Here is a 27,084-nt window from a genome sequence, read left to right on the forward strand (position 1 = left end):
CCGCTGCATTCAGGACCCGCCGGGAGTGGAACTGTATGCGAAGACAGGGGAGGAGACCAGGGGGGGTGTTAAGCTCCCCGTCTACTGCTGTGCCAGAGGCACCAGCTCCCTTGAGTGGTTCCACCACCACCTTTACACGTTCGTTCCAGGTGAGTGTCTCAGAATGAGCCAGTTCGTTTGTGTGTGTGTGCGTGCTGAGCTAATGTTCTCCATCCTCTGTCTGTCCCATCACAGGTACGTCTGCCAACGCCCTCCACTTCCAGGTGTACCTGCTGGAGGGCATTGTGAGATGGAATGAAGACTGTGCCAGAGTTGCCGTGGAGGGCAATGCCCGACGTTCGACACTGCGTTGCTATAGCGCCCAGCTGCAGAGAGGCCTCTCCCAGCTCACCCAACAGTTCTTGGGGAGGACGCTGGTAGAGAATTACACCCAGCCTGGGGAGTACACAGGTATAATGCAAACAGCTGTATTATACAAACAGCTGTATTATATAACACATATATAACATATATATAACATATATATGACAGGTGTAACCGCATTTCCTTTTTCTTCTTCTGTTTTTCCTTTATGTAGGGGAGCTCATCGGGTTGGAGTACCTCAACTCCCAGACTGGTGCTGCAGCTCTGCAGCCGGACTTGGGCCCAGATGATGATGATGCTCTTGATGGGACGGATGAGCTGGAAGAGAACTGGGAAGAGGAGGAGCATGAGGGCTTTGAAGAGGAGCTGCACCCATTGCAGCCTGTTGTTGCCACACAGCCTAATTTTCCACCCGCAGTGGAGGAGGAAGTAAGTGATGTCAAGTCTGATGATGGACTTGAAGGGGTTGTGCGTATTGAATACTTGACCTCTGTAGTATCTATTGCAGGAGGTACGGGGTCCAGATGGACACAGTGGATACCAGCATGCCGTCCATCTAGCCCATGCCCTCGTAGAGCTCCGTCACCACGCATTTGTTACAGAGCGGCAGGTGAGGGAGATAGTGGCTCTTTGGCAGAAGCTGTCACACAGGGACAAGGCGCCCACCTCCTTCCCCCAGGGCCACTGGTCCAAAACTGCCTGCATGCCTGGAGGGGACAGCGTGACAAGGCAAGTGTAGCGTGTAGCATTCAAACTCAGCTTATAGTCATTTTACATATTGTTCTATTTTTATATTTCATTTTCTCCACAGCAAATTCATTGTTTGATTGTGCTCTACGTGACTCCGGTCTGTAACGCAGGACACCTCTTTCTCCTCCTCTCTCTCTCTCTCTGTGTATAGTTCGTATCTCGGGCAGGGAGTGGCACAGTTTCCATATGCCAACAGGATGCTCGAGGCCATCTTTTTGGAGCTGTGCCGCATACACCCTGAGAGCTGTACCATCCCTGGGGTCCCAGTGAACCGCTGGGGGGCTGTTGAGAGGGACTATTCTGTCATCAGAGACAACTTGTACAACAGGCGGGACCTCTTGGCAGCTTCCCCTATGCAACTCCCAGAGGTCAACAACCGGACCCTTCTGCAGTGGTGAGCGCCTTTTGCGCTAGTGCGTGTGATTGAAGAATGTTCATACTGGGCAGAAGAAGCTAATAATCAATGTCATTGAATTCCTTTCCGTCAGGCACAACGAGCGGAGCAAGGCGATGAGGACAGCCATGGTGCGTGCAGCGGTGCCGGGGCCGAGTACTCAGCAGACAGGAGCAGAGCTGCGTTCTCCAGCCAGGTCTCTGCTGCAGGAACCTTTGCGTCCTCTCACACTCTCTCCCCCGGAGGACGCCTCTGGTCAGGTTGTCACACACAATGTAGCCCTGGCACCTGAGCTGTACAAAATCATCACAACCACTGCAGCCTCCTCCTCCACACCGACCACCCCTCGTGCCTCCCCCTCTGCTGCCCCCCCTGCCACCTCCACCTCTGCCGCCCCTCCCGCCACCTCCACCTCTGCCCCTGCTGTGCCCCGAACCACCGCCTGGCGGTGGAAGGTTCGTGAGGAAGAGCAGCGTCGGGCCAAGGAGTTGGGCCTTCCTGTCAAGACCAGGAAGAGGTGTGAACATTTCATCTGCAAGCACTGTGGCCAGCCGAAAACCAAAGAATATGGTCACAGTCGCTACAGAGCAGAGCACTTCTGCTCCCGTGCCGAGGGATCCTCGGTAGATGACTGGCTGGCAGGGAAAAGGGCCCATGAGGCCAAACAGAGGGAGAGACAACAGGTCAGTTACCTGATATGCACAGTGACTGAGAGGCTTCCCTCATCATTGTCATCAACCATGTTGTTCATCTTGTTTTTTTGCAGGCTGAAGCTGCCCAGGCTTCACAGACCCCCTCCAGGCAGACCCAGGGCCAGCAGGTAGGACAGTTAATACAGGGGACAAATGGCACAGTCAAAGCTTGGGAGTAACAAATTATCAATGAAATGCTAAAATGTGTACATCAATCTATCTGCTAGTGTATAACAGTGTGTATAAGTACAGGAGGGATTTAAAAAAAAAAAAACTTCAGATAAGAAATGACAGGAAAAGACATTTCTGTTTGGTTATTGAGAACAGAAATGACAGATGGAGTAGAAGGCAAGACTGTCACAGTACCCTCCTTGCGAGTATCAAATATCAAGGAAATGTGAATGTCTGTACATTAATGAATCATGATATTGTATAACTAGAGATGGTATTTTTTCCTTTTCAAAAACACTTTATTCAGAACAGAAATGACAGGTCTTGACAGAATATGCTATCAGTTCACAGAGATGACCCTCTAACCCTCAGTTACTAAGGAAATATAAACAAAACTCATTAAATTGGAAATGTGTGTCTGACTCTCTTAGACACACACACACACATCCACACAAGCTACGCAAACAGACAGCTCTCTACATCAGATCAACAAGACGTTGCCAACCCTTTGTGTGTGTTTTGTTCATATCTTGTACATTTCATGAACTGGAATGACAGTCTCTTTACTCTTTATTCAGGAGGAGGAGCAGAGAGATGAGGAGGACAACGACTGATCTCTTTGTGTGTATTTGGTTCTGGTGATTTTTAATAAAAAGCCTTTTTTTGCACTTTACTCTCTTCTCAGACTGCTCATTTAATATGTTGCACATGTGTTATGATTTGTCATCATTTGCCTCTCAAGGCTCCAGTGAGTGTGTAAGATATATAGGTGAAAGGAAAGTATTGGCAGCAATTGGTTATCAAATAATCCTACTGATGTTGTCAATAGTGTGTAATCATCTCAATTGTACAAAATGATGGGCCCTTTATATCTAAAAACTTTATATCTAAACCAGACTGGGTCCTCCCTCTTGCAGTTCAATATCTATTAAGGCGACACGTGGTCCTATTTAACACCTCACTTCAATAAACAATAACATATGTTTGACAAAAACAAGCTTTAATAAGAAGAATGTTACTAATAAGAATACTAATAGTCACGTATGATTAGTGTCATCCTCTGCCTGAATGACTATCGCCCAGTAGCACTCACTTCCATTATCATGAAGTTCTTTGAGTGGCGGGTCCAACCATTCATCACCTCCTCCCTCCCTGACTCTCTGGACCCTCTTCAGTTCGCCTACAAACTGTTTTATTCAAAAAAATTGTTTAATTTTTTTTTTTATTATTGAGCATTGTTAGCAGAGAGTCTGTGACCCAAGCATTTCATTGCCAGCAACTGCTTAATTGTTATCTCTGTGCATTTGATAATAAAACTCTTGAATCTTGAATCTTGTACAAATGCTCTGAGTGCAGAAGGAAAACGGGGAACAGCGTCTTTCCTACATATACTGCCCAACTATTCCACTGATTTCCAAAATTGATTCAACTCTGATTAACAAAGTTTTGATTTGGTATCCGATTTGATTCAATATCGATTCAGGTGTGGATATGTCAGTCTACAAAACCAATTTAGCTTGGATATGAAATACATTCTCAGGTCGTCCTCTAACTAGTGTCATGGTCGACAGCACCTCAAGGCAGCACCAGGGTTTTCCCTTGTGTCATGGCGCCACCTAGCGTCTGCTTCGGGCCAGTTCGGCGTTATGATGCTGTTGATCCACCACAAGAGGGAGCCCGACACCTGCAGTTTCACTCTTTTCCATTTTGAGCAAAATGAGAACAAAATGAGAACAAAAAGAGAACAAAATAGAACAAAAATGAGGAACGCTTCACGAATTTGCGTGTCATCCTTGCGCAGGGGCCATGCTAATCTTCTCTGTATCGTTCCAATTTTAGTATATGTGAGACCGAAGTCTCACAAACATAGAACGGTTGGGACCTGAATATAAACCCCTTTGAATAAAGACCATTCCTTAGTCATGGTGCTGAAATTTTGGGACTTCACATGGAGCTCAGACAGAGGCAGACACACACCTGGAGCCTAACAAACTCTCTTTGGAAGCCGATTTATCAACCATATTTATTTATTAAACTCCACGTTGTTCACAAGCTCACAGCGCTGATGGGAGAAATATTCAGATGAGCCCTTCGTCCCGGCAGCCTGATTGGTTGACTACAGACGAGAGACCAAAAGCTCCACCCACAACCCCCCGCTCTCCCCCGGTCTGTTTCATTGTTCACGGTGGGCAAATTCCCGTGGGTGTTCTAGACTCCCCTATCCTTAATATTATTGAAATGCTATTGCCTAAATAATTGTAAGTAGTAACATTATCTAACACTAGCTCCCTCCCTCTTGCTGTGTTATTGACTTCCTGTTAGTCGCAGACACAGGAAGACACAGGAAGACAACTTGAGAGAGACCGAGACACAGTGAGAGATAGAGCGGACTGTGTGTTTCTATTGAGAGGCAGCAGCACTGGTGAAGAGGTTGGGGTTAGGGCTGGGGTCGGCCCCAAAACGACAGAAAAGTGCTGTGTTTCTGTTGTGTGTCATTGTGAAATAAAGTGTGTACAGCAAGGTCAACTGTGTTGTTAAAGCTGTCGCCTTCTTCCAGTTCGTTCTGTTAGGAATTTATATTTAGCTGGAGTCTGTGTCTGACTGAAACTCTATGTAAAAAAAGGAGGGGGGGAAGCAGGAGCTGCTTGGGCCAGATATAAGGCCTTTATACAAATCATTAATAATAACCTTTTGATCTTTGTGTTTAATATTTGGAATAAGCTAGAAATGTATGTTCTTCAAAAACGCTGTTTGGTCTCACACCTGTCTTGTTAAGAGAGCCGAGGGATTTTGTTATGGTTCGTTTGGTTCAGCTGAGGGAGCAGGAACCTTATCCTTCACCTGATCCTCCAGCACCTGGACTCCTCAGGAACCTACGCCAGGATCCTGTTTGTGGACTCACCGCCCATGGCATATTGCACATCCACTTTCTCTCCTGTTTTGCATTTTACTTTTTATATCTTGCATATATTTTGTTTTGTTTTATATATAGTTATTTCTTTCTCATGTGAAGTACTTATTGTGTTTTGAAGTACTTATTGTGTTTTTATGTTTTATGTTCAATGTATGAACCTTTTTTACCAAAGAAACTTCGAGGTAGGTGTAAACCCACCTGGAGATTAGAATATGCTCCCTGAATTCCGGGACAAGAGACATGTGACTACAGCTGTGGACCAATAAGGGAGAACCAAATAGATTTGCGGTGACACACCTACAAGATTTTATCACATTACTTTCTACTGTTATAACTATATCAGCCTTCTGTTCGGGGCCATTATTGACTACCTATTGCTAACTGATTTAGCCTAGGCTGTGATAATTGTCCATAGCTATGATTGTTCAACTTTTCATTGTTTCTCAATATATACTCTTTACTTTTTTTTAAAAATTTTCTGAGATAATTATCTCACTTAAACAGAGGTTTTTTTTACATGCTTTTATTTTGAAAGTAAAGTTGCCGTATAGACGCGGACTTAATGTTATGAATCTTTAACCTCACAAAGGAAAAGTTTATGTTTTAGCGTCCCTCAGAAGAGGCACAAGCTCTTACGGTGTTGTTTAGGGAAGTTTCAAATAAACCTGAAAAACATCAGTTGAAAGTCTCGACCATCTTTCGGGGGATATGCTTCAGAAAGATAAAAGATATTTTTCATTTTTGTCCATAACTAAAATATTTCGCTTATAAGTGTAAGATATTTTATCTAGTGGCTTTTATTATAGAAGGTTGATGTGTAGTTCCTGTTATAAGCAGGGTGTTGGTTGGGACTCTTGTTTTGAAAGGGTTCTGTTCATAGAGAGGTTTTGGAAGTGTGAAAGAAAGTAAACGGGTGTGATGGCCCAATTCAATAACCATCTCTTGTGTCCTTTTTCGGCTGAGGCCTCCTGACGGTAATGCCTTAAAAAAATGAAGACGTTAATTCCACAAATTAATCATCCCGAGTTAACGCGTTAAGTTTGACAGCGCTACGTATCTTATTCCTTTTCTTCTATTTCATTCCTTTTCTTCTATTTTATTCCTTTTCTTCTTAGTGCTTATATACTCAGGTTTTGCTTTTAACGTTATTGCGATTGAAAGGCTGATGACGCCAAAGTACAGCTGAAGATTATGATTTTCATTATAACAACCAGTCCGACATGTAGAAGTTGATGTTCCTCTCTCACCCCAACGCCTATTTATCTGTCTTTTGTACTCCCTCTTTGCTCCCTCTAGTTTTATTGCCATTCACCTATTCACACACACATTCACTCCATTTCCCATCTATGGGCAGCAGTTTTTTCAATGAGGGTCAATACAATGCTCAGTATCTTGCCCAAGGACACTTCGGCATGCAGATTGGGAAGACTGGGATCCAACCGCCAACCTTCTGGTTAAGGGACGACCACTTTTTCTCACTGATTCAGCAGTTCCGCTTGAAATTTCCTCTTTTTCATTCAGTCTATGTTCTGTCGTTGCGTGTGAAGGCCATTATCTCTGGCGAAACTGTTCATGCCCCAACCTCCTATCTTTATTTGTTAAGAGTTCAGTCAGACACAGACTAGCTCAAATTTGAAATCCTAACAGTTCTCATCCAATGAACACAGTTTTATAACGTCGTGTCTGGTCCTGAGGGAGCTTTGTAAAATTTGATAATCCATGATGATACAGTGATGTCATGGTGGATAGATGGTCTAATAGAGACAATAGATTTGCATTAAGGGAAATGTCGGAATTTTGCGTTCTTGTGTGTTCATCTTTCATAGTGAGACATTGATCTCTATAATACAATAATATATAATAAAATAAATGAAAAGATAAATGTTATATTTATTCTTAAGTTTGTGAAAAGTAAATATCAACAATGACCTTTCACCTTCAGTAGTTTGGTAAACACAGGTCCTGGATCAGAGAGTTTGTGTGATCAGCTGGGTGAGGAACCTCTCGATCTGCCCCTTTAACCTGTTCACCCCGCTCCTCGTCTCTCTCTCTCTGTTCCCCGTCTCGCCGCTTTGTGTTCACCGTCGCTCCTCCGATCATGGCTGCTCACTCCACCGAAGAACCGTTCCCCTTCCACGGGCTGCTCCCCAAGAAAGAAACCGGCGCCGCGTCGTACCTCACCAGGTTCCCCGAGCACGATGGCCGAGGGGTGCTCGTCGCCATCCTCGACACCGGCGTGGACCCCGGGGCCCCCGGCATGCAGGTAAACCCGACCGGCTGTCTCACGTTAGTCAGTTAGCTTCTAGCTAGTCAAGCTAAAGGCCCCACTCATTCACATAATTTACACACAGTTATGTAGCTTGTTAGCCTCGAGGAACGCACACGCAAACTGTGGCATTAAGCTTCATAGCTTTCATGACAACTCAACCAAACTACAATAATCCATAACATGTATTTCGTCGTGTTGCCAAATTACATTAAAAGGCCAGAATGGTTTACAGTTAACCAACAGTAGCTGGTTACCTAGCACGTTAGCATAGCAGCTAAAATCTGCATTATTCTTCTTTAGGTTTCTCAGTAAACCCAAGTTGCCCTGTCAGGTGGTTCAATCCGATCTAGTTGTTGTGGCCTGGTTAATATGAGTTTAATTAAATAACTACGGGTCAGTCAGTTGTCGGTTAATGAGGCGTTCAGAGCTGCACCTTAAGTGCCAAGTCACACTGGAGTCCTGGTAGTTAGCTTCACAGTGCTAACTTTGTTGGCAGGAACCTGCTGGTTCCCATAACGTTATGGTCGGGAGGTTAGTTGGCTCGTTGTTAATAGATTAAGGTCAGACATTTATTTCCAGACATATGTTGTCTTTCTGTAATCCCGGTTTAAGGAGGACAGAGACTGAATCAGCTCCCCTCCAGTGTGTAAACAAATATCCTCACATCGATAGGGTTTGTGTGCAGCTTAGCTTCAAGATCAGATTCAAGTGACAGCTTTTGATTTTTGTTGTTTTATTTATGCCGAGCTGTGTCAGAGGCTGAATAGGTTTTCTATACCCTCAGATTTTTGACCTTCTATGTAAAGGGCCCATAGATAATGTATATTATGATTTGGCGCTATACAAATAAAATGGAATTATTGTCTGTAAAGCTGTGTCAGTGTCTGTATATGTGTACTCTACACCGTCTAAATGATTATTGTTCCCTTAGGTCACGACAGAGGGGAAGCCAAAGATCATCGATATCATCGATACAACAGGCAGCGGTGACGTGAACATGGCCACAGTGGCCGAACCTAAAGACGGGACAATCGCAGGCCTTTCTGGCCGAACACTTAAGGTCAGTAAACGTCTTTTGGTAAAAGCTGTCCCATAAGATGTGCTGTTACAGCTACTGTCCTGTATGTTAAGTAATTTTGTAGTAATGTGTAATCATCTCTTTAAACCAAATGAGATAATTTGACCCAAACTTGATATATTTTCTTCATATCTGTCTCACACCGAGTCTTTTTCTGTCTTCCAGATTCCTACTGCCTGGGTCAATCCTTCAGGGAACTATCGCATTGGAGTTAAAAATGGCTACGAATTCTTCCCCAAGGCTCTTAAAGAAAGAATACAGGTAGATAGATGGGGACTTTATTTCTGTACCAGCTCTGCCATGGCTTTGTTTTTTTGACTCTATAGTCGTGCATTATAATTTATAGCTATTAAACTAGTACACAGGACTGTACATTGTCAAATTTGTAAAACAATTAGAATAAATTTCGGCCTTTGTCAATGTTGTTAAGGCACTTTAACTTTTGGTTACTAGAAAGAGCGAAAGGAGAAGATATGGGACCCACCACACAGAGCGGCACTTGCTGAGGCCTCCCGAAAGACAGAAGAGTTTGACCTTTCTCACCCGACGCCCTCACAGGTTAGACCTGCGAAGTGGAGTTCTTGATTACTCATAACCTTTGCATGCTAGTCATAGCAATGTAATGTTTCCTTTTCTGATTTGTCTCTCCCACATGTATGCCTCAACCCTGCTTTCTCCCTCCAGATGGAGAAGTTGCAGAAAGAAGAGCTGCAGAGTCAGTCAGAGCTGCTGGCATCTTTAGAAAAGAAGTACAGTGATCCTGGTCCTGTATACGACTGTGTGCTTTGGCATGATGGAGTCACATGGAGGTACCATACTACTCCTATTCTCTCATAATCCATGATTCTGTCATCTCTTTCTAGTCTTTTTACCATTTTGTTTATTTTTTTATTTATCTGCTTAAATTTAATTTTTTAGGGCTGTCGTGGACACTTCAGAATGTGGAGAGCTGTCCCAGTGCACTGTGCTGTGCTCCTACAGAGAGACTCAAGAATACGCCACATTAGGAAATGCTGAGATGCTTAACTACTCTATTAATATTTATGATGAGGGAAATACACTCTGCATTGTCACCAGTGGAGGTAAACCAAATACTAGCACAACATTTTCAGTTGCTCCATTGTGTTATCTCCATTCTAACTTGCCTTTGTGCTTTTAAAGGAGCTCATGGAACCCATGTGGCAAGCATCGCAGCAGGTTACTTCCCGGATGAACCAGAGCGTAATGGTGTGGCCCCAGGTGCCCAGATCCTGGCTTTGAAGATTGGAGACACCCGCCTTAGCACCATGGAAACAGGCACAGGACTCATCCGTGCAGTACGTTAAACAGACCCTGGATATTAAAGTTTAGCTTCAATTTTTGTTTTAACCTTTTTAACATTTTTTGTTTATCTTACGTCTTTGTCACATACAGATGATTGAAGTAATCAACTACAAGTGTGACCTGGTAAACTACAGCTATGGAGAAGCCACTCATTGGCCCAATTCAGGGTAAGCATTGCTAATTGGTAACAATGGGGTGATTCCTTGTGTGTGTTAATTTGTGTGGCACATTTATGGTTGCTTATTTTTGTAATTTCTTTCCATTTTAGGAGGATTTGTGAGGTGATCACAGAGGCTGTCCAGAAGCACAATGTGATATTTGTCTCAAGTGCAGGAAACAACGGCCCATGTCTCTCTACTGTTGGCTGCCCAGGGGGAACCACTAGCAGTGTCATAGGTACACACACTTGGTTAATTTTTGAATTGTACAACAAATGCACAATATCAGATGGCCCATGCAAAATAGAGAACGCTTTCCAAATTGGGGCAACTGTGGTTTAAAAAGGTAGTATTTCTTACATTCCCTCTCTCTTCTTTTCCCCCAAAGGAGTTGGAGCGTATGTGACTCCAGATATGATGGTGGCAGAATATTCTCTGAGGGAGAAACTCCCAGCTAACCAGTACACTTGGTCGTCCAGGGGCCCAAGTACAGACGGGGCCCTGGGGGTCAGCATCAGTGCCCCTGGTGGTGCCATTGCGTCTGTACCCAACTGGACTCTTCGTGGTACCCAGCTGATGAACGGAACATCCATGTCATCGCCTAATGCCTGTGGAGGCATTGCACTGATTCTCTCGGGTGTGTTCTTGGTCTAATATTTGATGCTGGAATATATAGTCAAAGTGTGTATGAATGTAGATCTAATGCTAGTTTGTGATTTTTGTGTGATAAAGGATTGAAGCAGAACGGGATCCGTCCCTCGGCTCCTGCGGTCAGGAGAGCGCTGGAAAACACAGCTCTGAAGGTTGATGACATTGAGGTTTTTGCACAGGGCCATGGAATAATCCAGGTAATTTGACTTAACTTAATTTTGTTTCTTTTTTCTGTCTCTTGTAACACTCATGTTCTTTTAATTATTTTATGTTAATGTTATTTCTTTCAGTAATTTCCTCTGTTTCCTTCTCTCAGGTGGACAAGGCCTTAGACTACCTCACTCAACATGCGTCTTTACCCACGAGCCACCTTGGCTTCACAATAAGCGTGGGAACACAGAGAGGTATCTACCTCAGGGACCCAGGCCAAATCCTTGCCCCTTCAGATCATGGAGTCGGAATTGAACCCTTCTTCCCAGAGAACACAGGTGCTGTTCCTACTAGGGAGCACATTCAGTACATTTTATTTGAGTGTTTTCTCTTTTTTTTAAAAACACAGTCTGTCTTTCTCTAATACCTTTCACAGAAAACTCTGAGCGAATCTCCTTGCAGCTGCACTTGGCGCTCACATGTGCTGCCCCTTGGGTCCAGTGTCCCTCGCATCTAGAGCTGATGAACCAGTGTCGTCACGTCAATGTCCGCGTCGATCCTGTCGGACTGAGAGAGGGAGTGCACTACACAGAGGTAGAGGACAGGACAGAGAGGAGGAGGAACAAACTTGGAGCTGTCTCAGCCGAGTCTGTATTAATGCCAATCTGATCGCTGTGAATGTGTTTGTTTAGGTGTGTGGGTACGATACAGCAGCACCAAGCTGCGGCCCACTGTTCAGAGTTCCCATCACGGTTATTATCCCTGCCAAGTGAGTTCTTCCATTAATTTGGCTTCATTTAACTAATAAGTAGAGGTTTGCATGTGTGTCTGACAGCTCTGTGTGTCTTTCTTCAGAGTGACGGATAATCGTAATCAGGAGGTGGCTTTCACGGATATTCACTTTAGACCAGGTCAGATCAGACGGCACTTCATCACCGTTCCTCAGGGAGCCTCCTGGGCAGGTGAGAGTTCTGCACTTATATATTGTCTTCAATTGGTGCAATTCCAGCGAACATGAATTAATTGATTAATATATTATATTCTTTATAATTGTAAGAATTATTTTTATTTACAGCGTTCATCTAGTTACAAAAATGCAACATGAATGTATGCACTCATAACATAGCTGTAGGCTATATGCTGCAGCTGATTTTTCCGGATGACTGAAATAAGTGTTAAATTGCACTATGTGTGAGATACAAATGGTCTTAAAGTGTAATTTAATTCTAACTTATTATAATGAGCCCTGCAGAAACCCTGTATCATGTCAGCCTCATAGGGTTTTGTTCAATGTATCAAGTTTTTAATTGAGTTCTGTTTCGATTCACAAGTTAATGCTAGATTTCACTATGGCTTTAGTTACACTTGAGGAAGTGACTTTCATTTCTGTTTTTATTTGAACATTTAGATTTATTTTACATTTCAAAATGAGACGTCTGGTATCAGTGCAACATTTAAATTTTGACTTCTTCCTGTCTTCCTCCCCTATTTCCTGTTCTCTCTTTCCTGTTCTCCTTTCTCAATCTAACCTGCCTCCCCTCTCCTCCCTGTTGTTCTTTTATTCACCTCTGTGTCCTGCAGAGATTACACTGACCTCTCATTCAGGAGATGTGTCATCAAAGTTTGTTCTCCATGCCGTGCACCTGGTCAAACAGAAGGCGTACAGAGCTAATGAATTCTACAAGTTCTCTTCACTATTGGAAAGAGGCTCGTTAACAGAGGCTTTTCCTGTGCTGGTACGTATGTTTTATATATAATAAGCATTTATTTGACTGCGACCTTGTGTAAAAGTCATTAGGTAAACATACCAGAGTCAGATATATTAATAAAGGCCAATGCAAGTAACTCCATTTCTTAGATGCACGCAATATAATAATGTCGGATTAATTCCTCTTTGTTTTTATCTCCTCTCCAGTCGGGTCGGATAGTAGAGTTTTGCATTGCTCGCTGGTGGGCGAGCCTGGGTGACGTCACAGTAGACTACAGCATCTCGTTCCATGGACTCAGCACATCTCCTTCTCCCTTGCACATAGTAAGAATACAGACACAGCACAAAATAAGTTGCAGTGTCAGTTCTGTTTTTTTCTTTTCTTTGACCCTCGTGTGTCTCTACCCAGCTTGCATCAGAAGGAGTGACGAGTTTTGATGTGTCGTCGCCTCTGAGGTACGAGGAGGTTTCGCCCGCCATTACCCTCAAGTCCTGGGTTCAGCCTCTCAGGTAACATGCATGCACTCTCACATACATATGTATATATTGCTGTGTGATAACAGTGCCGTTCAACGTGTGTTCCCTGTTTCTCTTTTTGGTTTTAGACCTTTAAGCTCAAAGACAAAAGCTTTGGGAATGAGGGATGTTCTACCCAATAACAGACAACTCTACGAGATAGTCCTCACCTACAGTTTTCACCAGGTACTGCCAGTGCAACCAAAGAGAAACAAACTTTTTTTTTTTTTACTTTAATATGTTTGTGTGTGTGCATAATCTTATTTGGTTCTGTCCTCAGCCTAAGAGTGGAGAGGTTACCCCCAGCTGTCCCACACTGTGTGAGCTGCTGTATGAGTCTGAGTTCGACAGTCAGCTCTGGATGCTGTTCGATCAGAACAAGAGACTACTGGGCTCAGGAGACGCCTACCCACACCAGGTACGCCCATACAAGATGTGCAGCACCTAAGATTAGATGTTTTTTCATCACAAGATGTTCACACTTAGCGGTAGCTCTTTTTCCAGAGATAGGATTTTGAATTTTGTCTTTGTCTTTCTCTGATCGGCTGCATTTATACATAGATTTATAGTTACTATGTCACTGCAGGGCATCTAAACCAATGGTTTCTGATCTGAATAATCACACTGATTATGGATAAGAAGAAGGAGGAGAAGAAGTTCCTTGTGTGCACTTAATAAACTGAACTGTATCATCTCTCTTCTGTCTGTTTGACCTCACAGTATTCCCTGAAGCTGGAAAAGGGGGACTACACAGTGCGCCTGCAAGTTCGCCACGAGCAGTCCAGTGAGCTCGAGCGACTGAAGGACCTGCCTTTTGTGGTGTCTCACCGTCTGTCCAACACCCTCAGTCTGGATGTGTACGAGTCGCATCGAGCCGCCCTCATGGCAAAGAAGAAGGCCAACTCTGTCACCCTGTGCCCGGGGGCCACTCAGCCTTTCTACGTCACAGCCTTGCCAGACGACAAGTGAGTCAAACTGGCCAAACTGCTTTAGTACAAATTTATAAAAGGATAACAAGAAGGCCTCACCTGATGGGTATGACTGGTGCCTGGTCACAGCACAGGAGGGTCTCACTGACGAAAGCAATGGTTCAATTTTCTCCTATGAAATGTGACATGAGGCTGAGGAGGAAACAGCTGTCGCTTGAGATTCCTTCATTCTCTTGTAATCTGTAGGAGACAGATTAAATTATCCTCAAATGAAAAGTATAAAGATCATTGTATAATTTAACAAATGTAACTTGGGGTGTATTCAGTTTCTGATAATCTTTTCAGGCTAGGAAAGAGTGATGTTTACTCCCACTTGCTATATTCTATTGGATCTCTTAAACTGCAAATATCCCAGTGTAGCAGCATAAGAATAGAAAAAAATAGTCTCTGCATTAATATCATTGAATGTGACATTTCAGTATTTATTCTTTCTATCTTTGTGTCTCTCCCTTTTACTTCTTTCTCTCTCAGGGTCCCTAAAGGGACATGTCCAGGTTGCTATCTCTCAGGATCCCTCGTTGTTTCCAAGAGCGAGTATGGCAAGAAAGCAGTGAGTGACTCTGTTCTTTCTTCATCTCTATATTTCAGAGCCACAGTCAAGTCCTGATCCTCAGGACCTCTAAGTCACCAGTGCTGGGGTTTTTTCACTTTCACACATAGTCCAGTGAATGCAGAGCAAGTCCATAGGGGTAATAGGGCTCGTTCAGTTATCAGGGCCGCCCTGACATTCCTGGTTAATGATGTGAAGTCTGAAATTGAATCATTAAATATGTGAAGTAGCTGTGGTTCTGATGACCAGGGTCAAAGACCAGTCCTTTTTGCTTTTCACTTTAAAAGTCAGATTTACTGTTTCTCCAATGACTTTCAGACCTCAGTCTGGTCTCTTGCTTCTTAAAGTGGTTTCCATCCTTTTGGTTAAAATGAATCTTTTAATGGCGAGGGTGACCTGCTTTTTGGCCAAGTTATCAATATTTCACCTAACCTGGAACTGAGAAAAATATTAGGTCTAGCAAAAAGGAGGGATTAGACTGGTAGCAGTTTTGGTACTAACCATAAGACCAACATTGTGTGTTTGTCAAAAACCACAAATTAATCTGATGTACCTTTGCAAAAACATTACTTGTATGTTCACAACAATTGCGCATGTTTTATCCCCAGGGTCTCTGCTTGATATCTTTCTGGTTTACTAGAGCTCACATTTATTTCTTTATGGAGCTGTTTCATACACATCTGAATATTCTTCATTGTTATTATGTTTGTGGTTGAACTCACTGTACTTAGTGGCTCTAATGCAAAGGACTGTAAACTTTATCAGTCATTTAAAAACAATATTTAAAAAAACTTTTTAGCTGGAGACCTATTTAAGTGTAACACACACAGTATTTAAACATACAATATTTGTCAGTCTAATTAGTGAGATAGAAACCTGAGATTTACACCACTATTTTCTGCATCACATGTTATACAGCACGTCTGACAGGTAGGTGACAGACAGACTCTCTGAATGAGGGTGACAGATCAAATGAAGACAGAGAGCGAATCCTTTTTGGTGTCTTTGTGTTTTCTCTCCCTCACTGTGTGTTATTCTGACCACCAGGGGCAGGCCTCTGCAAAACGACAAGGAAAGTTTAAAAAGGTACTGGATGAGCTAGAAACACTGTACAACAGAGCTTCCACTGCTCTCCTACCATTTATAAAATGGCCTATTCCTCACTCTAAGTTGCATCTGCATTAATCATGTCAAAGCACATCAATATTGCTGTGTAGAAGTTTGCATCATAGCTGGCATTTGTTTTGATAGAGAGAAGTTAAAGTTATCTGGTGGTCAGTTAAATGATTAATATATCAGTAATTGATCAACTTTTATAACTGGGTGTTAAAAGCTTTTTTCTGAACAAAATTAAAAAAGAGAAAGAGAGAGAGAGAGAGAACCATAGGGAGTTGGTTTGTAGGAAGAGGGTGAGAATCTGCTGATTCAGAGTAGAAAAAGAGAATTTGTTGAATGTGTCAGTTTTGGCGTTTTCATTAAACTAACTCTTTTGTGTTCAAACAGGACATCGTACCAGTCGTTTACCATCTAATTCCTGCTCCCAACAAAACAAAGAATGGAGGGAAGGAGAAGGACAAGGAAGCCGACAAAGAGAAAGATGTGAAAGAGGAATTTGCAGAAGCCATGCGGGACTTGAAGATTCAGTGGATGACAAAGTGTGTACAGTTTCTCATCTGCTTACTTTAAATGGAAAAATGTCCAAAGCAACTAAGTCGGACATTTATGTTCTCACATACAACCCCTCTGGAAAATGTCCTGACTTCAGCGCATGTCTGATACTGGCTTTATTCTTTCAGTTGTCACTCATTCATGTGTCCGGTCCCCTCTTTGCTTTTCAGGTTGGACTCCAGCTCCATCTATGAAGAACTGATGGAAAACCACCTGGATTACCTTCCACTGCATGTGCAAAGACTGCACCAACTGGACTCCGAGAAGGTAACAGAGCACACAAGCAAGAGAAAAGGGCAAATGCAGGAAACCGTGTCGGGAGCAGTGTTGCCATAGTTACTTTGAAAAAGTAACTTAGTTACTTTACAAGTTACTTGATTTTAAAATGAACTAAGTTAGATTACAAGTTACTTTATAAGTTACATTCAGCAGCCGCCGACAACACCCCCGCCGCCTCAACATAAAAATGACAACCGGTTTAGCCAACACTCACTTTATTAGAAGCCGTTGGAGCCCCCCCCCCCCCCCCCCCCCCCCCCCCGCACGTACGGAGGGTTCCCCCAACGGGCGCTGTAGCTGAGGTGATCCGCGAGACGGGACCGACACGCGTTAGATTACTCGTTACTGAAAAAAGTGGTCAGATTAGAGTAACGCGTTACCGGCATCACTGGTCAGGAGTATTTATTTATTTTGAACCAGATGTTATAATCTCTGCTAACAGTAATTTCTCCTGTTTGTGTTAAGGAGCGTGTCAAACGTCTCAGGGAGGTGGTGACAGCTGCCGACATCGTCATCTCCCACATTGACCAGACAGCCCTGGCTGTTTACCTGACCATGAAGACAGACCCTCGGCCCGATGCTGCCTCTATCAAGACGTATGTCCCACTGAAGATTCCTAATAAGATAAGAAATGTGAATCCTGCATCAAACAATAACAGGAGAACCACACAAAGTAACTCTGATAAACAGTATAACAATACTTCAATTTTAAAAATGACTTTCCCTATAAGGATCAAGCATTTAACATTAACTCCAACATTGGATATCTAGGGTTTCTACCAGGTAATTGCACAATCCTAGTGTGACCAGTAGCTCATGGTAGATTATGTTAGGAAACTTAAGATTAATATCATGTAACAGATTTTTGTTATGGTCACTACTAAGCATTTAACTCCATCCAGTAATCCTTCCTTAAATATATGGTGTTTACTATTTTATAAGTTGTCTCAATAATTTTTTCATAAACCTAACTATTTCAGAAAAGTTTTATTTTTGTATTAGTGTTAATATGTCTGCCGACGTAGTCTTTGAGGTGGTCCACCTCTGCCACAGAACACCAGGAAACCCTGAGTAGATCATCCATAGCTCCAGGTCTTATTTTACACATCTGCATTTCAGTGACATGGAGAAGCAGAAGTCGTCTCTGCTGGACGCTCTGTGTAGGAAGGGGTGTGCGCTGGCTGACCAGATCCTGCTGCCTCCTGCGCAGCAGGAAGGTGCCGGTGCCCTCGCCACGGAACAAATAACAGCAACAACAACAACAACAGTTGCAGCATCAGTAGTAGTAGAGGAGGAGGAGGAGGAGGATGGGTTGCAGGTGGCGAGCAGTTCTGACGACGCCGTGCAGAACGTGGCTAAAGTTCTGACAGATACGTTTTGGGAGGTGCAGAAGTGGGCAGAGCTCACTGACTCCAAGGTGAGCAAAGGGTTCAACCGAAGTGAATGACTTGGTACCATGCAAAGACAATTACATTGAACTCTTTCAAAGTTTTCTTCTTTCACTATATTTTCCACGTGTTAAATGATAAGGCTGACTCTTTTCTCTCTATTCGCTACTTTTCTCAATGTCAAAAAATTCCATGAAAAGACCAAAATGTGGTTTTATTCCTTCCTAATTTGAATGCAGCATTAAGCTGGAGTCCAATGCTTCCTTCCTAAGACACATCTTTATATAATACTCCACAAATATATATACGGACCCAAATTATCTGGACTTTACCCACAGGTCATAATGAAAACGACTTTAGAAACTTCTTACCTTGTTTCTTTGACACTGAGTGCAGTAATAGCAGTAATTTAGTACTTACACTAAATCTTTGCTCTCCTGTGGCTTCCCACTTGAAAATGTGGATTTAATGTATGTTGCTGTAAAAGCTTGCCACTTTTATACTAATTCAGTTAATTAATATATTTTGTTTGTCTTTTGCCTTTTCCACTGCTCAGGTGTTGATGTTTTCATACAAACACGCTCTTGTGAACAAGATGTACAGCCGGGCCTTAAAATACGCCTCAAAGATGGTGGAGGAGAAGCCCAGCAAAGAGAACATGAAGAACTGCATCCAGGTATCACACGAGTGGATTTCTGTCCCAACCGGAAATATTTGCTAGATATTTTTGACTCCTTAGAGTAGAATAACATTTAAAAAAAACAGTCATGATTGAATCATTTTGCTAGCTGAATGTTTTGTTAATTTCCTGTTTCTCTCGTTTTCCAGCTTATGCGACATCTACAATGGACACACTGCGCCACCTACAGTGAGAACTGGCTTCCTGTCATGTACCCCATTGACTACACGCCTTACTAGGCGCACACACACACACACACAGACTCACACACACACACTCACACATGCATGAACAACACGGCCATTCACGGTCCATTACAAGGGTAGTTTGTTAATGTGTCCCTCAGGGTCACATGGTCTATGCATCTGACCAACCAGCTGCCTCCTGAGAGTGTCTTTATTTTAGATTGAGATGTAGGTGAGCACCAAAATTAAGGACAACGCTGTGTGTAAACAGGTTGATACACTCGACACCTTATGAGAGGGTGGAGTCATGTTTTGTTGAACATCAAAGCTGTGCGGAGCCACGTAGCGATACCTCCTCGGCTTGTTTGAATATCATCAACGGAGACAATTTTGTGATACTGTAGTTCAGTGATATCTTGATGTTGTCTTTGATTTTGGTGTTATCTACACATATGGAGGCTTTCAATCCACCCAAACCTTCCCCCTCAGCTGTTCCGGCCCCATATCAGTAACCTCATTACCCCATGCAAATACTGTGAAAGGGCCAGTGTGGACTCCAGGGATTCGTCCCAACTCTTCAAAACACTGAAGTCCCTTTTCAGAAAAACCTTAACAGAATGATGCGTCAGCAGGAAGCCAGGAGGACTCGCTATGTTGGGACATACGAGGGCAGACATCCGCCTGATCCTGGAATCAAAAGGAAGGAATTCTCGGACAGAACCTTGTCTCTTTGTTTTTTAATGGCTCCAGGATGGCCGGGTTTATACAGTCAACGTTGAATCTTAGCTGTTACACAGTCTCAACACACAACAGTGCTGAGGTGCCTTTCTACACGTACCGTACCTTCTCTGATGGGATGAAAGATGAAGTGCAAGGGTTTAGACCACTGACTGATGCAGAATCAGCAGCCTCAGTCAGCACTCCGCCACTTGCCGTCATTTCTCCCATCAGCCTTTGGTGTCAATATGTTTTTTTAAGCTTGAATCAGCAGTGTGATGTGTCCGGGCACTGTATGCAGGTTGTTGGTGACTTGTCAGGAACCTACAAACCTGCTCTCTTTGCTTCTACCTCCATAGGTGTTGATCACCCACGTCACACTGCGGTTACCCAAACACCACATTTGACGACCATCACACAGACCTCACTTAACACAGTTGCAGTTGGAGGAAGCGATAGGATGATCACATCACATGTCACTGTAAAAATGTTCATGTCGTAGTCCAGTTTTTTCTCTGCCGCATTTCAAATGTTGCATTTGTACACAATGTCATAAATTGTACAGACACACCTAACATAAAAATATAATGCAATAGGTATATGATACAAATATTATTCTAATCAATGTATTTTGCATATATGCATGTCTTCTAGGATGTAAGAAAAATAGTTTTATTTGGAAGATTTTTAGTCAGAAACAAGATTTTGACCATATCCACTTTCTTAGTGTGTGTTTGTGAATGATTTGATGTGAACCTGTGAGCATATTTTGTGTACGTGAAAGGAACTAAAACGATTGCCATTTAGAGTGGGGGGTTCATCAGAAGTTTATTATTTTATCTTCATTCACATTATTTACTTGAAAGGACTAAGCCAGTGGTTTTGTATGTTTTATTATAAATCACATCACAGTGACCCATTGTGTTTAGTTGGTTATTTTAGAATTTTGTCTGGAGCTTTTCTTCCAAATAATCTTTGGTTTCCATTCATTTCTTTCCATGATGAACATTGAGTCTGAATTCATTTAAATTTCTCCGCCGTCTTCTTACAATGGCGTCTAACATCAAATCGTAACCGTTTCAGCAACCGTCTGGAGGAACAAGCTGCAGAGCTCGATTATTTCAATAAGCTTATTTCAATAAATTTTCTGACTTTTCAGTTTCCCCAGAAGCTTCTCCTTACCTGTGTCAGGGCGGCATCTATCCGACACCTGAGAACAGACTTTAATGTGGGAAGGAGTGGAGTTCCCCTTTTGAGCAAGTGTGACATTCGCTTATTTTTAATGTCATTTGGAAAAGAATGGATGGATGGAATAGCTGATCCATTTGAAAATGGTTAGCATTCATTTGAAGTGTGTGATTTTTAGTTAAGGAGCTAAAACATGGAAAACCCTGCTATCGTCCTTTTTAGAATGTTTCACCAAACTCGCATAACAAACGAGGACTCGTGGCTGTTAGCTTTTAGCTTATTGAGCTAAATGTTAAAGATACAAACAACACGTTCAGTCATTTCCTGTTTTTTAATTTCTGTAAAAACAGTTCCTGCCCCATGCTGTAGTATAGTCAGTTTAACCCAATTGGGTTTATCCCATGTTAATTATGAAGGCTGAGAAGTTTTAGCAGTAAAACTAACGACGTTGAAATTGGACATTTTAACATTTGTAGAAGAAGGAAATAAGGGTATACAGTAAGGTTTTTAATTAATGAAGTCCTCTTTCCCTGATGTTCTCTGTCTGCTCACAAGTGGAGGGTACAAACTTAAGAATGTAAAAGCAGCTGCTTTCAAGCCGAGGCCTTTAGTCCTCATGGGAATAATCAATCTTTTCAGTGCAGCAGCCTCAGTACAGGCCTCTCAAAGTGCATATGGACTTTACAGGAGCAATGTGGCTTTGGGTTCTTAAAAAATGTGTGTCGATCATTTTTACTTGTTTTTTTGCATCTTTTCTGTTCTGTTCTCGATCTGTCATTTGTTCACCTTTTCTTCCTCCTGTGTTCGGGTTTTGGTTCAGACAGTCGTCAGTACGCGTTTGCCAATGACAGTCTCTCAGAGAACAGCCTTAACTTTCACCGCAGGACTGAACCGTCCAGTTCTGGCACCAGACAGTCGCCTCATACCTGTTGCTCCGCACTCCGCTGGTGTCAGGAAGAATTTAAACTTCTGGATGTTGAGTGTTTGTATTTATAGTCATGAAATGTAGTAAATGCCAATGTTTTACAGAATGTTTATGGGATGAGGTTGAATGCTCAGTATTATTTTATACCCATTCCTCCTCCATAACGTGGGAAAGACCTGAGCTACTGTCGCGACATTTTGTGCTCACATGGAATTCAAGTCACAAACAAGGAAAATGACACTGAATAAAAATGATTCGGAAGACACAGTGGTCGTCTCTTACACACTTATTTACAGCTAATACGATTTGAGTGTCAACTTTTCATATTTTAGTTGTGTTCTTCAAAATGAGAGAATTCATTATACATGGGTTTATAGAGACATTACAAGATAAAATATAACACAAAAGTTTTTCTTCCAATTTCCTAATACTGTATTAAATGAGTCTGACATTACTGCAACGTCCGATGTAAGACTCAAGCTGGAGGCAAAAATACAAAACTTCATTAAAAAAAAAGTGCAGAAAACTCATATTTAGATTTTATTACCTCGTGCAGCGCATCCATCCTTAAAAGAATAGTTCACCTAAAAATGAAAATTCACTCAACATCTACACACCCCAATGCCGATGGAGGGGTGGGTCAAGTGTTTGAGTTCATGAAATACTGCTTGAGTGTCAGTGGTACATAGTGGAGCATCCCATTCCAACACAACTGAAGTTTTAGGGGGTTATCTTCAGATGTAGAAAAACCCACACATGCCTCCATACTGCTCCTGTGGTGTCATCCCAGTGTCCACAAGCCCCGACTTTCATATTAAACTCGAAACGAGGTCTAAATGTCTGCTGATAGCTTCTGACGAGGTGCATTCAGGGACCGTCCGAAATGCCATCGTCATCTAGCTTATCCACTTCTGGTGTTTGTGGCGTAAAACACAGTGAAATGACCCACCCTTCGATCGGCATAGGGGAGAGAAGATGAGTGAATTATCATTTTTGGACGAACTATTCCTTTTAACAAATTGCGTTTCTCATTATTTATGCATGTGATCCAGAGTTACTTTCTAAACTGTTTCTAAAGGAATTAAGATGATGTCCATTCTGAGGTAAAAGGCCCAGTGTATGTGACCTCATCCTTCACCTTATCTCAGGTCATGCTGCTGTTTTCACGATTCTTTACCAAACTGTAAAAACAAATCCAAACTGACACACGCTATATTTAACAAAAATAATCTGTGATGCTGGTATCAAAGCTTATAGTGTAAGTTCAATCAGGATGACCGCCTCTTCGAATCAGCTGATCCAATCAGAGGTTACTATGATATCCATCAGCCAATCATGTTGTTGCTGCCAAACTTAAAATCTGTTCTCTATGTCACTGTCAGTGGGATTTGGGTTAAGGGCTAACCCTAACCCTAACCCAAATACTGTGACCGACACATCCTCATTCAAAAGCCCTTTGACTTAACAAGAAACGTTTAACACAAGCACTTCGGGGGGTCTGATGTAAGGGCCCCATAACCCCTAGGGCTCACAGGCCTGTACACAGTGAGCCAGTTCAGGGATCCAACCACTCCTCTTCTGTTTCTCCCTTTCTGCATGTCGCCATGAAGATTTTCATGTCTCCGTCCTCCGCCACTAAACTTGTGTGAAAAGTATTTTTAAAGTTCTCTGTGAAAGCCAGATCGGACTCCATCCTGACCCTGTTGGCCCAGATCACCTTCGTCCCGGGTCGACAGAAATGCTTCATGGTGGCCAGGAGCTCGGATAAGAAGTCGTGGTGGTAGACCACATCAGCTGCCAGCACGTAGTCGTACCTGTAGAGGGATGTAGGGTAGGTGGGCTCGAGGTCGTAGCTCCAGGACAGAACTTCCACCTTGGGCAGGTGTCTGCATCGCCCCCTGGTGTTCCTCATCACATTTGCCCTGAGGTTACCCAACACATCCGGTAAGTCTGTGACTGTGACCACAGCTCCTGAGGATGCAGAAACATGACATGTGTCACCGTCATCTTCACAGTAACAGGAAAGGAGCTCGCTGGAGTCCAAATACATAAATTCCAATGCAGAAACATTAAGTACAGGAAGGTGACCTTGTAATGGGTTCCGGAACAGCGTATTAGAAATTAAAATAAAAAAAAAAATAAAATTACACCTTTCCACCAGAGCCCTAGTGATTTATAGAAGTCTTTCACAGACGTATATGTATCAGCATTTGTGTTTGCCAATATGAGACATTTAATGGTCTATGATCACAAAGGTTTAAGTGTCATGTTGGGGAGAAAGACACCTTCCATCCCTTTTCCTAAGCTGACTTCCTCTGACTGGTGTGTTTGTCATTATGACCGCTCACCAAGCAGTGTGGCCACAATGGTGACCAGTCCTGTTCCTGCTCCCAGCTCCAGCACCTCCTTCCCCTGCAGGTTCACCTCCTCCCTGTTGTTGTCCAGGAAGGAGCACAAAGCCAACGCCTGCACCAAAACGAAAACCAGCAGGAATAAGTCACGCCGCTGAGGTGAGATGTAAAGAAACTCTTAGCATGTGTACAAATTACTCACTGCCGGCCACATGACTGCTCCAAAGGAGTCTATGGATTCATAGATGACGATGTCCTCCCCTGCGTAGTGGTAGATGTCTTTACCGAGGCTGCATATGACGCTGGGAGTCCAGGCCGGGGGTTTGAACCTCTGTGCAGCTGTTTGTTTCTCTAACATCTGTCCTGTAAATGTATATAAGTTCACTCACAGTCAAACACATTAAAAGACAAAAATTTAAATTCACAGTGAATAGACCCTGACGGGAAAACAAAGAAATAAATAAGCAGAGGAGGTTTTGTTCTCGTCTGCGTTTGTTGCTGTTTGCAGGATCGCACAAAAACAACTGAACAGATATCCCCGAAACTTGGTGTGAGTCCAGGAAGAACCCATATAGTTCTGGCAGGGCTCTGGATCAGGGGGCGGATCCTGGAATTTCTTATCACCGTCATTAACATCACAACTCTGGGAGCTATCCACCCTGGACAGGTCTCTAACCTATTCCAGGGCCAAAATTCAAAGACATTCAAACCAAATTTAAAGAATCTGTGTCTTTGGACTGTGGGAGGAAGAAAACCTACCCTGACATGGGGAGAACATGTAAACTCACCTGAAATGTCCTCATCGCTGGCCGTGTTGCTGCAGTTTGAATCACCCCTCTTAGGTTGGTCCTTCTCTTCTATGACGACAATGATCATCTCCATCTCTTCATCACAATCATCCTCATCTTCTTCTTCTTCTTCTTCTTCTTCTTCTTCTTCTTCTTCTTCTTCTTCTTCTTCTTCTTCTTCTTCTTCTTCTTCTGTATCTCTTCTCTCAGACTCAGTCTCTTCATCATAACTTTCCTGGTTGTCTCTTTCTTCATCGTCAGCCCCGTTTCCTTCGTCACTCACTCTCAGCTGATCCCGGATTTCAAACCCCTCTTCACCTTCCTCCTCTTCATCTCCATCTTCTTCCTCGTCTCTGCTTCTCATACAAAATGTCTCCTCCAAAAAATATGTGGATAAAGCCTCCATGTAAAATATTCTGAACTGTGTGAAAAATATATATTATCAGTTACACATGAAAATGTATCAAACGCATTAGAGAATAAGCTTAATATTTTTTAAGGTAATAATGTTTTTAGTCTCTCTTACTATTGTCTCCATTATCATAGCCCTTGTATTAACTAAAATAATATTATAATTTTTTTTTAAATGATTTTCAGTGAGAGAAAGCCCACTCTTAAAAACCTTAGCATGATATCCAAGCTCCTCACCTTAAGCACTTCCCCCCAAACCTTTTGAAATACAGTGAAAACCTCATGATCAGATTTCTTTGACGTCTGATGACCTACCTGCTGCCGCTCTCCGGTAAAAACTCTCAGGAGCAATGTGACTGCATCTGAAGACGTCTGCCTGCGCGGTTATAAACACTCAGCATCTTGGAGGACACACCCATCCTCACCACAAGGGCACGAGGGTATTTTTAGAGCCGTGCCCCTGAGAAATCCACACAAACACACAAGAGCACGTAGATTCAAACGCCCCCACACACACAACAACAAACAACAAAGATGATTCAGAGAGGGACTCATGTCTCATCAACAGTTATAGATCTTTCTATTGGCTTTCATGACCAAATATCTCTGATTTGGACACGATGGGAGGACAGTCAGTCCAGATATAGCACGCATATTTGTGCTCAGCTTGAAAGCATCTTGACAAAGTGCCCTTGAATGTGTTTTGTCAACAAAGGCCTCATAAACCGTTTTTAATGTCTATTAAGTTGCTGTCACTTCTACCGCAGTTGTCCTTAACGCCGAGGGTCTGTTTAGAAATACAATCTGGGCCGTGTTGCTTGCTTTTCCTGTAATGGCCTGAATTGCTCCAGCAGGCATTGCAGGTAACAGGATCAGGCTGGCATGCGGCGGGCATGCATCGACCCCCCCCTCCCTCCCCCCCACCACCGAGCAAAAGAAAGGGGCTCCTTTGATCTGCACCTCAATCCGACCTAACCTCGGTTACATTTTAGCAGCGTTTGACCATGAGGCATCATCCCAGTTTAAGTTTCAGGTATCATCAAACTAAATCCGGTCACATCCCAAAAAACTGAACTCCATCCAGGAGCTCCGTGCGCTTTGACATGTTGATGGGGAGCGAGGGAAAAGTGCAGCCGTGTTGATGATGTGCTGCAGCCTTATTTGGAAGAAAAAAGATGAGTTTTTGAGCTTCATCTCAGCTCTGCCTCCCAGTGAAAGGACGTTGGCGAAGTGATGAAGTGAACTGATACCTCCACAAGGCCACAGACCATTTTCAGCTGCCGGGTGTTTGTTTGTCTTGACCATCGTACACGGAGCTTCACGGCCAGCATCAATGATCTCTGGTCCTCTTAAATCCATTTCCTTCATTACTCCTTTCCCTCTGCCGCCAAGCAACACACGTCAATAAAAAGATGAGGAGCTATAGGATAGAAAGTGACCTGGATTTGGAATCCAGTACAGTATCAGATTTTCCAGGTCACATAGTAATAACAACAGGTGGCTCTAACTTAGCGTTGTTTCGCTAGAGCCACCAGTTTCAGAAACCTACAAAAATTGTGTGTGACGTGTTGATATCACTGAAGCAGTCCTCACTGCCTGAAATAGAAATTCTTTAATTTGATCTCTTCAAAAGTGTTTTGCCGGTGATGTAAACCAAAGAGGAACCATAAACACAAAAAACCTTCACATTAATGAAACACTTTTACCAAATGTCTATATGTCTAAAGGGGAATAATGCGTTTATTCAATTTGATGGATTTGCTGAATACACAGTTCGATTTTTATTTTGTTTTACCGTTATTATCAGGTTCAGACTGAAGACTAAACTC

General features: G+C 42.9%; 3 protein-coding genes and 1 non-coding gene across 5 annotated transcripts; 2 read left to right on the top strand and 2 right to left on the bottom strand.

Annotated features, from left to right (window-relative positions):
* Positions 1-1,245: 1,245 nt before the first annotated feature.
* On the top strand, positions 1,246-3,023 carry LOC133959112 (uncharacterized). The gene is made up of 4 exons (XM_062394216.1): positions 1,246-1,507; positions 1,602-2,190; positions 2,274-2,327; positions 2,949-3,023. The coding sequence occupies exons 1-4, from the start codon at positions 1,311-1,313 to the stop codon at positions 2,982-2,984; spliced, it is 876 nt and encodes a 291-aa protein (XP_062250200.1). The 5' UTR covers positions 1,246-1,310; the 3' UTR covers positions 2,985-3,023.
* A 1,103-nt stretch (positions 3,024-4,126) lies between these two features.
* LOC133959176 (U6 spliceosomal RNA) lies at positions 4,127-4,232 on the bottom strand. Its single transcript, XR_009921775.1, has one exon. It is a non-coding gene; the product is annotated as a U6 spliceosomal RNA (small nuclear RNA).
* A 3,048-nt stretch (positions 4,233-7,280) lies between these two features.
* Positions 7,281-20,507, top strand: tpp2 (tripeptidyl peptidase 2). Of its 2 annotated transcripts, XM_062381601.1 has the most exons (29): positions 7,281-7,547; positions 8,485-8,613; positions 8,797-8,892; positions 9,085-9,189; positions 9,316-9,440; positions 9,550-9,713; positions 9,793-9,947; positions 10,045-10,121; positions 10,223-10,350; positions 10,501-10,749; positions 10,845-10,960; positions 11,080-11,251; positions 11,350-11,507; positions 11,606-11,682; positions 11,769-11,875; positions 12,495-12,649; positions 12,829-12,945; positions 13,031-13,131; positions 13,227-13,323; positions 13,418-13,555; positions 13,858-14,102; positions 14,598-14,676; positions 15,724-15,762; positions 16,180-16,331; positions 16,515-16,611; positions 17,089-17,219; positions 17,743-18,040; positions 18,568-18,687; positions 18,840-20,507. In XM_062381601.1, the coding sequence occupies exons 1-29, from the start codon at positions 7,383-7,385 to the stop codon at positions 18,927-18,929; spliced, it is 3,882 nt and encodes a 1,293-aa protein (XP_062237585.1). In that variant the 5' UTR covers positions 7,281-7,382; the 3' UTR covers positions 18,930-20,507. The 2 variants fall into 2 exon arrangements, with proteins under 2 accessions (XP_062237585.1, XP_062237593.1); XM_062381609.1 differs by lacking the exon at positions 15,724-15,762.
* A 1,501-nt stretch (positions 20,508-22,008) lies between these two features.
* On the bottom strand, positions 22,009-25,670 carry LOC133940112 (protein-lysine methyltransferase METTL21C). Its single transcript, XM_062381621.1, has 5 exons — positions 25,571-25,670; positions 24,845-25,265; positions 24,259-24,419; positions 24,054-24,171; positions 22,009-23,676 (listed from the first exon to the last, which is right to left on the bottom strand). Exons 2-5 carry the CDS (start codon positions 25,248-25,250, stop codon positions 23,261-23,263), a joined length of 1,101 nt encoding a protein of 366 aa, XP_062237605.1. The 5' UTR covers positions 25,251-25,265; positions 25,571-25,670; the 3' UTR covers positions 22,009-23,260.
* Positions 25,671-27,084: the final 1,414 nt, after the last annotated feature.

This window comes from Platichthys flesus, chromosome 1, assembly GCF_949316205.1.
Source record: "Platichthys flesus chromosome 1, fPlaFle2.1, whole genome shotgun sequence".
NCBI classification, from domain to species: domain Eukaryota; kingdom Metazoa; phylum Chordata; class Actinopteri; order Pleuronectiformes; family Pleuronectidae; genus Platichthys; species Platichthys flesus.

What these genes read in the sequence shown, in the direction of transcription:
- tpp2 (XM_062381601.1), top strand. Translation starts at nt 7,383, where the DNA reads ATGGCTGCTCACTCCACCGAAGAACCGTTCCCCTTCCACGGGCTGCTC. An exon ending in CTCTTAAAGAAAGAATACAG is followed by an intron (nt 8,893 to 9,084) that starts GTAGATAGATGG and finishes TTTGGTTACTAG; the next exon opens with AAAGAGCGAAAGGAGAAGAT. An exon ending in AGGGAGTGCACTACACAGAG is followed by an intron (nt 11,508 to 11,605) that starts GTAGAGGACAGG and finishes GTGTTTGTTTAG; the next exon opens with GTGTGTGGGTACGATACAGC.
- LOC133940112 (XM_062381621.1), bottom strand. Translation starts at nt 25,250, where the DNA reads ATGGAGGCTTTATCCACATATTTTTTGGAGGAGACATTTTGTATGAGA. An exon ending in CAGCGATGAGGACATTTCAG is followed by an intron (nt 24,420 to 24,844) that starts GTGAGTTTACAT and finishes ATACATTTACAG; the next exon opens with GACAGATGTTAGAGAAACAA. An exon ending in GAGCAGTCATGTGGCCGGCA is followed by an intron (nt 24,172 to 24,258) that starts GTGAGTAATTTG and finishes GTTTTGGTGCAG; the next exon opens with GCGTTGGCTTTGTGCTCCTT.
- LOC133959112 (XM_062394216.1), top strand. Translation starts at nt 1,311, where the DNA reads ATGCTCGAGGCCATCTTTTTGGAGCTGTGCCGCATACACCCTGAGAGC. An exon ending in AACCGGACCCTTCTGCAGTG is followed by an intron (nt 1,508 to 1,601) that starts GTGAGCGCCTTT and finishes CCTTTCCGTCAG; the next exon opens with GCACAACGAGCGGAGCAAGG. An exon ending in AACAGAGGGAGAGACAACAG is followed by an intron (nt 2,191 to 2,273) that starts GTCAGTTACCTG and finishes GTTTTTTTGCAG; the next exon opens with GCTGAAGCTGCCCAGGCTTC.